The sequence below is a fragment of the Herpailurus yagouaroundi genome, unplaced genomic scaffold (genome assembly GCF_014898765.1).
Source record: "Herpailurus yagouaroundi ecotype Mexico unplaced genomic scaffold, PumYag 140, whole genome shotgun sequence".
Lineage (NCBI taxonomy): Eukaryota > Metazoa > Chordata > Mammalia > Carnivora > Felidae > Herpailurus > Herpailurus yagouaroundi.
Window position 1 is genome coordinate 70990113 of NW_024412395.1, and position 12956 is coordinate 71003068.

Here is a 12956-nt window from a genome sequence, read left to right on the forward strand (position 1 = left end):
GACAGCATTGTCACATTAGTTTCTGACGTTTAGATTTGTTTGAATGTGTTTTGAATATGAGGTCTGACTTGCCTTTTTCGAACAATGTGAGTTGCAGTCATCAGCCCGCTGAGGTGGCTGAGGTGACTCCGTAGGTCCTGTTCTGAGGGCGGAAGGGAATGGGGGAGGGCAACTGATACAGACCCCTCCTCCCCAACATCACACACACACCTGGGACACTGTGGAAGGGGACCGACTTCTGTGGCTTTTTGTTACTTGTTTTGATTGTCTGCTTTTCGTTGTAACTGAACGGAATTTTCTCGTGACTAAGTTTTTTAATTGTGTTTGACGGTGTAATTAGGAATCATTATGAAAACAATACAGTGAGGAAGGAAGGAAACCTTTTTATTTCCTTTCTCGCAGAACACAAACGGAATCCTGGCCATGCTGGATGAGGAGTGCCTGAGGCCTGGCACGGTCACCGACGAGACCTTCTTGGAGAAGCTCAACCAAGTGTGTGCCACCCACCAGCACTTCGAGAGCCGGATGAGCAAGAGCTCTCGGTTTCTCAATGACACGTCCCTGCCTCATAGCTGTTTCAGAATTCAGCACTATGCCGGCAAGGTATGGGGGAGCCGCAAGGTATGGGGGAGCCGTGAGCGCTCAGCGGGGCTGCGGCTGTTCCCCCGAGGAGGCCGTGCCTCAGAGGTAGCGTTCTGACCAGTGCCAACTCGTGAGGAGAAGCTGAGTTGCTAGAAGAGTAGAATCAGTAAATGTTCAGTAGAAGTAGAATCTGGGTCATGTTGAGCAAAATCTTACTAATACTCAGAGCTGAGAGGAAAGCCAGTGGACTTCATGAGAGAGAATGTATTTTAAAAGCCGATTTTGTTGTTTCTCAGCTCTGAGATATCCTATAAAAATAGACCTGTCAACATTAATAAAAGGAGACGTGGTAGTAAAAATTAGGAGACACTAAAGACTTACGATAAGGTTTTACAAGCACACAAATATTATGAGTTCTTAGATTGAGATTTTGAAACAACAGTGGGGAAATACTGACTTTTTAAAAAAAGCATTATTCATTTGCTTTTGTGAGGGAATTTTATACCATCTAAGATACATAAAAATGTTAAAAACAAATTTGACCGTAGCTTAATTTTCAGAGTCCTGGAAAAGTATTGATTGACATTAATACCTCCTTTCTTCTAAATAAGATTACAAACTTCAAAGAGGAAATTCTCAATTATGTAGCTAGTAAAAATTAAGTATATAGTATCTGAATTACTGTTAATTTCAAAAAGTTGGAACTTGGTACTTATTCCCCCCCCTCCAGCTTATGTTACTAAAAGATACTTTTCTGTTCAATTTCTCTGCTCACCTAGGATGTCTGAAAATATCAGTGCTATCTCTATTTTCTCCTATCTAGTTAAGACTAGAATTGGCATATGTGAACTTAAAAAAAAAAAAAAAAAAAAAAGTAAAACCTCAAAAATGTGCTCAAACACCAAAAAAGCCTAAAATCCTTTGAAAATGTTATGAGAGCATTTTTGGAGTTTATTCTTGCAAATCCTGAAGGGTAATAGAATTTATTTTGAACTCTTCTGTGATTTAGACAGATGGAATTTAAACTTGGAGGCTAATTCGGTATTAGGAGTGTGACTAATGTGTCAGGGGTTTTTTGATGGAGAAAGAGGAGGCGGCAATAGAGATAGTCCTGGAATATTTTTAACGGTTATATGACGTTCTGGAGTGCAGTTTATCAACTGCGGAGTCTCTTGTGCTTCTCGTAGGTGCTGTACCAGGTGGAAGGATTTGTTGACAAAAACAATGACCTTCTGTATCGAGACCTGTCCCAAGCCATGTGGAAGGCCAGCCACACCCTCATCAAGTCTTTGTTCCCGGAAGGGAACCCAGCCAAGATCAACCTGAAAAGGCCTCCTACAGCAGGCTCTCAGTTCAAGGCATCCGTGGCCACGCTGATGAAAAACCTGCAGACCAAGAATCCAAACTACATTAGGTATTTTTGGCACATAAAATTCTCTGACAAGTTCATCATGAAGGCACTTTCCAGGAAGATCATTTTCCTGTTTGCCTTAATCTGAATTAGCCCCAGCAGAGGATAACTGAAGCTCTTACACATTGAATAATGTGGTATCTTGGGTTTACTTAAAAAATACTCCAGTGCCCTTTACCTGCCTTCAAGTAAGGAATTTCAGACTGGGGGAAAAAAGTGTGGTGCGGGATGGGAATAGATATTTAATGAAATTGCATTGTTGGCTCCTAGGGTTCTTAACTTTCTGTATCTCTTTTTTGTTTAATGACAAATTCAGAAATGTATACTTTTTTTCTGGTAAGGGTTTTGCATAATACTCTTTATTGGATTCGTTTTGGATTCTTGTTACATTAACTTAGAATGCAGCATTAAAGCAAGCGGGGCTTTAGTTAGAACTTTGGTGTTAGAAAATATGTGCCTCTTTCTTTCCTAGGAGACTTGTAGATTTGAAGAAAGGAATGACTCCCCAGACAATCTTACATTTTTCAAAGCAACAGAAAGAATTCCTTAAGAAGCATCTGGTCTCTTTTTTCTTTTTCTGGGCATCTTAGATCTCAAGATTCAGTAAAGACCAATTAGGATTAGAGTTTTACATGTGTGTATTTGGTGAACTAGATAATAGGAGATGTGTGTCTAACAGGTCAGATTTCATATGATGCATACACACCCACACATACCTTCCATAATTGCCTTTGAAAATACAGTTGCGAGGAAACTAGCGTGAAGAACATTTTTGTGTCTGGCTTGTTTACCAAATATTGATATCAGTAACAAATGTAAAGAGTCAGAATCCCCTGGTTTGATTGCAATCAGTCAGGTTGGAGCATATATTGGGTAAAGATCCTAGTTTCAAAAAAGAAAGAAAAAAAAGGAAATTTTCTGTGGTCAGTTGCTTTTGTTATTCTCAATTAAGTGGACTTTAAAAAAATCATTACTTAATAATAATTTACATGACATGGTATGCACAGATCCTAGGTGAACAGCTCAGTTATTTTTTTCACCAGTGTATATATACACTTTGGCAGTCACCACTCTGGTCCAGATATGGAACACTCTGTTACCCCAGAATTGTTCCTTCATTCCCCTTCCCTTTTAGTGGTTTTAATGTATTTCTAAGAAGTCTTAATGAACTACAAGTTTGTGAATATTATCTTATTTTTTCCTAGAGTCTTTGTAGTTTCAAATTTCATATTAAGGTCCATATTTTTCCATATAGATAACCTGTTGCTCTGGCATCATATATTGAAAAGAAAAAAACCTCTTATTTTTTATTCAGTTATCTTGATGTCTTTATTGAAATTCAGTTGAAAGCATATGTAAGAGTCTAAGTCTAAACACACTAGTCTGTTCCACTGATCTGGTTGTCTATTTTTTTTTTTTTTAATGTTTATTTACTTTTGAGAGGAAGACACAGAATCTGAAGCAGGCTCCAGGCTCTGGGCTGTCAGCACAGAGCCGGACATGGGCTTGAACCCACGAACCATGAGATCATGACCTGAGCTGAAGTCGGACGTTTAACAGACTGAGCCACTTAGGCACCCCCTGGTTGTCTATTTTTAAGCCAAAGAGTGGACATTATTTTTATAAATGTTAAAGGAGAAGCATAAAAACACTGAGGTCATAAGATTTAATTGTTCACCTATTTCATGTGTGTGTAGAATTTATTTAACAGTTGTAGGTAGGCAAATGTAGCCATAAATGTTTAGCAGCAGTGTTAATGAAGATACAGAGGTTGCTTCCATAAGATCCAAACATAACAATGGCTTAAACAAGATTGTCATTTATTTCTTATGTAACTTCTGAGTATAAGGACTCCAGGGCTAATACGACATCTTTGTTTTGTGGCTCTGTGATTCCCAGGGTGTTTCTCTCATCCATATTGTCAAAGATGGCTCTCCACCATGGCTACATTCCCAACGAGCAGTTAGCAGAAGAACAAAGGGAATGCAAGCCCCTTCCTTTTAAAGACACTTTCAGAAGTGCCATATATTAATTCTGCTATAATCCTAGTGGCCACAGTTTTAATCACATGGCCACACCTGCTTGCAAAGGAGGCTGGGAAATGTTGTCTTTCTTTGAGCAGCAAAATGCCCTGTTAAAAAGGAGGGAGAGGGGCACCTGGGTGGCTCAGTCCCTTAGGCATCCAACCTCAGCTCGGGTCATGATCTCACAGTTCGTGGGTTTGAGCCCCCATCAGGCTCTGTGCTGACAGCTAAGAGCCTTGAACCCACTTCGGATTCTGTGTCTCCCTCTCTCTCTGCCCCTCCCCTGCTCACACTCTGTTTCTCTCTCTCTCTTTCTCAAAAATAAATAAACATTAAAAAAAATTTTTTTGGAAAGGAGGGAGATATGGGGTTATAGGGAGACAACAGTGTTTTTAATAATGTCACTGAAGTATCTAATACACATACAATACAGTAAAGTGTATGACTCTTCATTGTACAGCTTGTTTAAGTTTTAGCCCCACCTGGACCAAGATACAAAACATTTCCATCATCCCATAAGATTCCTTTATGCCCCTTCCCTGTTGATCTGTACCCCTAATTCTCCCCAGAGGTAACAGCAAACTGGTTTCTAACCATAGATTTATTTTTCTCGAACTTCATAAAAAAAGTGTACTCTTTTATGTCAAACTTATTTCAGTCAACAAAATGTCAGTGATACTCATCCATTTTATTGTATGGGTTGGCATTTTATTCTTTTTTAACTCACATGTATGTCACATATTTTCTGTAAAATGATTTGAAATAATTTCAAAAGCAATGACTAGGTTACCCAAGAATAATAAATAATTATCCCAAGCAGTAAATAACTATATACTATATTTTATAAAACACAGACAGATATATCCGTAAGAGACAGAGTTTAAAACCTAAAATCTTTGTAATCTTTTAGGTGCATCAAACCAAATGATAAAAAAGCGGCACACATCTTCAACGAGGCTCTTGTGTGTCATCAGATCAGGTACCTGGGACTTTTGGAGAATGTCCGAGTCAGGAGGGCAGGCTATGCCTTCAGGCAGGCCTATGAACCTTGCCTAGAAAGATACAAAATGCTTTGTAAACAAACATGGCCTCATTGGAAAGGGCCAGCAAGGTAAGAAATTCATTGGTTACATTTAACAATGAAGTTATAAAGGATACAAATAACAACCTCTGTACTGGACCATCTTCCATTAGGATACCATTTTGTATTAATTATTGATTGATTATAGAGGTCTCGATTGTAAGGTTTGGATGGGGCTTATCCAATCCACGAATTTTAAAAATATGCTGTGGCAAGTTAGTAGGAAGGGATCTGTAATTGCTAAGTATATTTGTGTAGAATCATAGAAGGGTGGAGTTAGAGGTATCTTGGATCAGTGCTCTCACCCTTTTGGTTTTTTCTGTAGGGAATTAACCCCAGAGACAGACAGTGGGTGGGGGTGAGGGTCTTTCTCTTTGCACGAGGTCCGCACCCATGGAAAAATAGATATAGGAGCAGATTTGACTCAGAGAGTCAGTGTTATTGCTGATAAAGCGGGATTGAAGAATATGGGAGAATCTGGGCCATGCAGCTTTCAGTTTATCTTCCCCGAATTGTACTTAGCCCTCCAGTCCCAGACAGAGCGCTGGACCACTACAGGCCCATCCCATGGAGCAGCCCCTGTGAGCTCTCCACATGCAGAGAGAATGTGTGTGCTGGTTGGAGGGGGGGGGGGGTGTTGCTGCAGAAGAGAAAGTGGGCTTTCCTGTCTGGTGGTCTTTCTTCTGCTCTCACCAGTCAGAGGAGTTGCCCCTTCTCTGTAGGTTGTAGAAGCTCTCCCAACTGCTGCAGGAAGGCCAACGTGCCTCTTTTACGGGCCCGTGCAGACTAGGGATTTGATTTCACTGTACTGGTATTGCGTCCACATTCTCACTGGACTGGCCTTTAATAGGGACATCAATAGTATTAGACACTCACCCTTTACTACGAGGAGATGAACTCCAGACATATGATGGGGTCTCTGCTACAAAATTCAATACCCAGATGATATAGAATGTGGGTACTGTTTGTTCCCACTGCTAATTTCCAGGTCAGAACATGTGTTCACTCCCTGCCTGGCACCTAGGCCATAGGTTGATGGGATAAAGTTTAGTTAGAAATTGCTGTTGAAACCAGGGTCCAGGATGGAGAAGTCAGAGCCAAGTTCAGGCAGGCCTCGCTCCTACCACATAAGGCCTATGCTTCATGACACCCCATTGGTCTGGCACTTAGCGCTCTCTTCTTGGGTCCTGCCCACACTGTGAGGCACGGAGGCGCAATATTAAAAATATTTTGGAGAATTAACCATGCGCATTCAAAATAGGTGTGAATTTCTTACACACCCTCCGGGTTCTGGCTGGTGCTTTGTGATGGGTATATCTGATTCAAAGATTACCTCTGCTAATGAAATCAAGATATGGTTTTAATACCCTGTTGTCTTCGACTGCATAGTTCTGAGCCCAAATTTACTTTTTTAGTGTTACCTGGATTTGGTTTAATTCGTGGAATTCAGTCTGAAGATTCTTTGATAGAAGGCTGCTTACTAAAAGACCAATTATACTTGGAAAGAAAGCTATTATTTTATACCACTGAGAACCTGATACTGTGATTTCAGAGAAGATAACCTCTTTTTGTAACTCAGAAAACTATTTTTATTTATTTTTATAGGGCTGGCGTGGAGGTTCTCTTTAATGAGTTAGAGATTCCTGTAGAAGAGTACTCCTTTGGTAGATCAAAGATATTCATCCGGAACCCAAGAACAGTACGTAACCCAAACCTTTACAGACTGAACTTATGTTATAATCATATAGGCAAGTTCTTAGAGGATATTTAACTTCATAACATTACCCAAGATGCTGCCGATAGTGCCTCATTCAGTTTTTTCTGCAAATGTCCGAGAGGATGGGCGAGTAGGGGGCATTAAAAGAACACGTGTATTTGTTTATGAAACATCAAAATCTTAGATTGTACAACACTTCATAAATCATAAAGGAACTGTTGTTACAACAATAAAACCTTCTTAACTCATAGGAATTGGAGGTAAATTCAGTCTGTATTTATAATACCTGAATTATGCAATAATTTTAGGAAAGACAGCCCTATTATTTTGAGGTACATGAAAGCACTCATATTTAAAACAATTTTAAGCTGAAAATTTTAAGCTTAAAATTCTACTTAGGAACGTCCAAGGGAGCATTTTTTTAATAAATGAATTAGCATGAAGTATAACGAATACAACAGTGTTTTTGGTAATTTGGAAATTTGGAGAATCTGGAAGAATGTTTGAATTGTTAAACAGAGACCTTATCAGCACTTCCCTGCCGTAACAGTTGCATTCTCCTGGGTAGAGTAAAGGTAAATCTAAGTGCCCAGTTCGGCCCTTCTCTGATTTGTCATAAATTCTATATCACCTAAGATAAATAGTGATCTTGTATGAATTCATGAAAAGAGTTTTCTCATGGGTTATTATCCATATCATCCATAATCAAGACAGTTATTCATTTTTTTCCTCAAATGGGGTTGACTTTAACATCATGACATTTTTCTGCCTGGGGATGTCTTTCATGTATGTCATAAGGTTTTGGTAGAGTTTTGATAAATCCAGCTATCTTTTCTTATTAGTTATTCAAGCTAGAAGACCTGAGGAAGCAGCGTCTTGAGGACTTGGCCACTCTCATTCAGAAGATTTATCGGGGGTGGAAATGTCGTACCCACTTCCTACTAATGAGAAAAAGCCAAATCGTGATAGCTGCCTGGTACAGGAGATACGCGGTAAGAGCCTCCACCCTTTTACTCTGTAAGAATGATGCTCATTGGCTAGTATTTGTTATGTACTTTGCATGTAAGTTTTACGTATTCAGTTCTCCCAGCAACCTCATAAATTGAGTGCTTTTGTGGTACCTTTGTTAAAGGTGGGAAAACTAAGGCATGAGCCGTTGAGTAACTTGCCCGTGGTCACGCAGCTGCTAAGTGGCAAAGATGAGGTTTGAATCCAGGACCCTTTCATAGCTCAAGTTGAGTATATCACACTGCCTTCCAGTGATATAGGTCCACATAGTGGGAAATCTAAATCTTGAATTTGCTCATCGGATTAGAAGAGACGGTGTCATTTAACCCTTTTCATGGGGTAGGCTCAGTTTTCCAAAATAATTGGCTGTTTTCCATGTATTGTAGCAGCACTGAAAGTGGCTTAATTCCAGAAAACTGATGCCACATTTTAGTAGAATTCTGGATTTGGTGAAAGGATTGGATTTCCTTTAGTCCTCAGATTGCTGGCCCTATTATCTATGGGAAAAGACTTATAAAGTATGTTTAGTTAATTGACATGGAGTTTCTTTTGGGAATTTTGTTTCTCACTTGAATATAGATATTTCATTGTTTCTCACTTGATTATAGATATTTCATTGGAGGCATAACAAGTTTGAAGGAAATCTGAAGGTTTGCCTTTAGGTTGGCTTAAACTTAGGCTGTGTTCTCACAAGTGAATTTTGTGATAAGAACACTACTTCTGAGTGCTTTTTCATTCTGTGCTTTTTCTCTAAAGAATCGGAAGATGAATTGAATTTGCAATCACATCTCCTTTAGGATACTCTCTTTTTCTGCTCTGGAAAAGTTTTGCTATGAAGCAGTGTATAATCAGGACACAGTTTTGCTGACCTATTCCCATGTAATACATTTTAGTGTAATATGTCCACGTTTGAGAAATTAATGAGATATTTAAATGATGAAGCCAAAGGAAAAAAAAAAACTGCTTCAGCTTTAAGAGAGTATCCTTAAAATGGTTTGAAAGGGTACAGCCAATGGTACTACAGCTGTTCACGTATGAACCTATCCAGCCACGATGAGAGATTCATTCATATATATTCTGCAGAGGCACAGAGGACTGTTGTCACTAACCTGTCTGTGGTGGATTCTCTTCTGTGTACACAGTAATGGCACTTGGCTCTTCTGCAGATTCATAATGCTCTGTTTTATATTTGCCTGAGAAAGGAAGGACCAACACATAGCCAGTGGTCCGGGAACCCTTTTCGTCATTTTTTGTTTGCAGATCAGTAAGAAAATCCAAGTTGGCAAGTGTAGTGAATTCATCTATCTTGAATTCAACAAATACTTTTGGAATACCTACTCTGCCAGGCTCTGGGGATAGCAACATGAACAAAACTGATGCCTGACCTCATAGAGTTCATACCTAGTGAGGGGCAATATGCATGTAAGCAAGTAAATAATCAGAACAATTATAGACTGTAGTCAGCTGGGAAGGAAACAGATTACTGAGATAAAGAATAGTGAGGAGATATGATATAAATTTGGATAGTATGGTCAAGGAATACCCTCTGGAAGGGGGCATTTCATTAGAGGGATGAGAAGAAACAAAGCAATGAACGAAGAGAGCAGGTGCTATTTTACCTTCCCTCCCTATATAGAACTTTTATATCTCCAAGTGAAAAAAGGAGCCACCATATAATGTATCATTAGCTCATGATGGTGAGTTATAACTAGTATTAATTGGGAGAATAGAAACAAATAATAAGCCCAACTTTTAGAGAAGGTATTAATTTCGCTCTAGTGTTAGTTACATCTGTTTTAGAATTTGAACTAAATATCTCAACCAGTTAACTACATGTTATCCAAGCTAGTGATTAAACTCAACCTTTTTTCTCAACCAAATAACTCAAAGATTTTCTGAATGTCCATTTCCAGTTGCTGATTATTTTAAAATCCATATTCTGTTATATTTTATAGCTCTATGAGACGAATTTTTTTAAGGTTTATTTTTGAGAGAGAGCACGAGCAAGCATGAGTGGGGGAAGGACGGGGAGATAGGGGGTAGAAGATCCAAAGCAGGCTCTGTGCTGACAGCCACAAGCCCGACGTGAGCCTTGATCTCACAAACCATGAGACCATGACCTGAACCAAAGCTGGTCACTCAGCTGACTGAGCCACCCAGGTGAGATGAATTTTAAAGTAAGATAGAGTTGTTTTCAAGCCATTTAGGAACTTCAGAAGAAAACATCAAGGTATCAGATGCATGTCAGAAGTGATGGTCAGATATCATAGATATAGTTTGTTCTATAGCCATGGAATATTGCTCTGTGAGGAATCTTGCCGAGTTTCTAGCTCCTCATTTGACAGATGAGGAAACCGAAGTCCAGAGGAGGTAGTGATTTGTCCAAAATCCTAGGGTTCTCTTTGTCTTTCTGTCTGGCATTCTCTTTTTGTTCTGCTGCTCATGTGTTGATAACATCACTCTGTTTCCTCTGAGCTTCCCAAATCTAGCCTAGAGGGCTGGAAGGCATGTGTCCCACCTCAGAAAAGGGAGCTGAGCAATCCAGCACTTCCAAAGTGAGAGAGGCACAGCATGACTTCATGGCTTGGTTAGAAAAGCTGTGAAATTTCATCACAGATGCTGACATGCCGGTGAATATTCCACATTAAATACAATACGAGCTCACTTTTCTAGGGATGGTATTCCAGTGGCCTCCACTCTTCCGAGTAGAAGTAAAAAGGGCCTTTGGGCATTGATCTTGCCGTGCCCACATGCATGGCCTGCCGCACTGGGTTTTCTTTAACCTTCCCTGCCTGGAAGTAACTTTGGCTGTATCTCAACCAACTTGGTGCTCACTTGACCCTCCCAGGATGTGGTTTCTATTTTACATTGCTGATTGGTACCCAGTGCGAGTCCTTGAGTGCAGGAATGGAGTTGGAGTCACTTGTATAGCCTCATAGTTCAATTAAAGTGATACTCATTTAATTATATTTAGCACCCTTGAAACATACTCCGGATTAACTGTAATAATTTTGGATTGTTTGATATTTTGGTTTCTTTACATATTGGTTCCCAGGAGGAATATGGGAGATGAAGGGTTAATTGCACTAAGTGAGCAAGTACTCTGTCTCAATCCTTGCAGTATAGGTATTATACATGTGTAAACAGAACTGGTAACAATCTCCCCCTTTTGTCCCACAGCAACAAAAGAGGTATCAACAGATAAAGAGTTCTGCCTTGGTAATTCAGTCTTATATCCGGGGTTGGAAGGTGAGTTTAAAAGAAGTGAGCCTTATTTATTGGGGGTTTTTAGGTTCTTCACAAAGAAGGATGATGTCTTTAAGGTCACCCTGCAGGGGGGAGCTCCTCATCTCCTGCCTACCCTGTAAACAGTCAGATGGAAAGAATAAATATTATGGGCTACACTGGGGCCCTTGTGACCATGTCTTGGCCGCATCCTTCTAACTGGCTCTCTTCTCAAGAGCTTTGTTCTCGAAGCAGGAAGTCTTGAAATAATACCGTACATGATTTCAATATCCTCTTGCCCCCCGTTTGCAAGGGAAGTGGTAGTCCAGAAGGCTGTCTGTCAACACTGTTGCCTCCGCACCTGTGCGTCCTGCCCAGCCCAACTCCTTCCATAACTTCCTGGTGACCATCTTGTGGGCTGCCCTGTCATGATCAAAACATCCTGAGCTCTGGCCATTCTAGTCGGGATCACAGTGTACCCATCACCTAGTTCCAGATCCTGGCTGCAAGACTTGGTTCAGGGGTCAGCAGTCCACAGCCTATGCCTGTTTTTGTACAACCCCAGAAGGAAGAATGGCTTTTATGTTCTTGAAGCATTGTTTAAAATAACAGAGAGAACTTTTCATGACATGTAAAAATTATATGGAATACAACTTTCATATGAATATATATACAAATATAAAATGTATATAAATATACAAATATAAGTACAAAGCTCATATAAATAAAGTTTTATTGGTACAGACCCTTGCTTATTTATTTACATCTTGTGTGTAAATACATCTTGTGCTTTAGCGCTCTGACAGCAGAGTTGAGTAACTGTGATAGAGACCTATAAACGGGAAAGCCAAAAATACCATCTGGCCTTCTGCAGAAAGTTTACTGTCCCTGCTCTAAGTCAAAGATCCTTCAGAGCCTATTCTGACCACTTTCCTACTGGGAGATTTCTGTGGAGTGGGCTAATGCAGAGGAGCTACTTCAAGACAATTCCCAGGCCCAGAACCCGTTCAGAGGGTACAACATTGGGCCGGGAGTCCAGTAGCATCGATCGACCTTTGTCTAGGCCATGGGTCAATTTGGCGGCTGTGCGATAGTAAATGCCAGAATATAAATGCAAGCACATAGAGTAAGTGAAATCACTGCCTGCAAGTCCTTCTTTGACCTTATTACTGGATCATGGGTCCATGTCTCCAGTCTAGAGCCTTCAGACATTCCGAGCCCACCTCCCAACCAACATGTCCTCCGGGCCCCCATAAAATCAGTTTCTGGTAACTGCCTGGGAGAAGCCACTGGTTTTGGACTAATGAGATTTTCTTTAGCAAGTTTTTAAGGATCTCTTTTGCATAAAAAGTACAGCTGAGGTGATGTCATGTACAACAATGGTAAAGGTGGTAAATGGGTTTTGGAGCATTGGAGATCCTCCGACCGCATCCCGAGAGCTATTCCTTCCATCTGACGTGCACCAGCTTCTATGGCTCGTGCTCACATTTCTTCATGTCCCACGTTAGGGCACAGGAGGCCGCTGTCTCGGTCTGAATGGGGGCCACACTGCTGTGCTTAGTGACCTCTTTATTTACTACCTTCTCATAGTCTGTTTAGGCCGAATAAGCAATGTCCTCTTTTCCTTTCTTTCAACGATAGATCTTTCGCTTGAGAGTGGATGTTATGACTGTCTCTGTAAGTATGTTTTTCAACCAGTATGGCATCTTACTTTTTGTTAACTTCCTACTTTCTCTGGGTGATTCTTCACCTTAGGCCCGAAAAATCCTGCGGGAACTGAAGCACCAAAAGCGCTGTGAGGAGGCAGCCACCACCATTGCGGCCTATTGGCATGGTACCCAGGTAGGCCAGACACTGCCCCCTGGAAGGCAGCGGGGGCGGGTGTCAGAAATTGTTTCACTGGCTTAA

General features: G+C 40.5%; 1 protein-coding gene across 7 annotated transcripts in view; it reads left to right on the forward strand.

The window, feature by feature from the left end:
- The window catches only part of MYO1B (myosin IB), a 190459-nt gene that overhangs the window by 154134 nt on the left and 23369 nt on the right, over positions 1-12956 (forward strand). For all 7 annotated transcript variants that reach the window (XM_040475695.1, XM_040475693.1, XM_040475696.1 and 4 more), the window contains 7 exons: positions 403-603; positions 1770-1996; positions 4928-5128; positions 6704-6797; positions 7658-7807; positions 11004-11072; positions 12804-12890. In XM_040475695.1, coding sequence (XP_040331629.1) covers positions 403-603; positions 1770-1996; positions 4928-5128; positions 6704-6797; positions 7658-7807; positions 11004-11072; positions 12804-12890 — 1029 coding nt within the window. The remainder of the gene's footprint in view (positions 1-402; positions 604-1769; positions 1997-4927; positions 5129-6703; positions 6798-7657; positions 7808-11003; positions 11073-12803; positions 12891-12956) is intronic.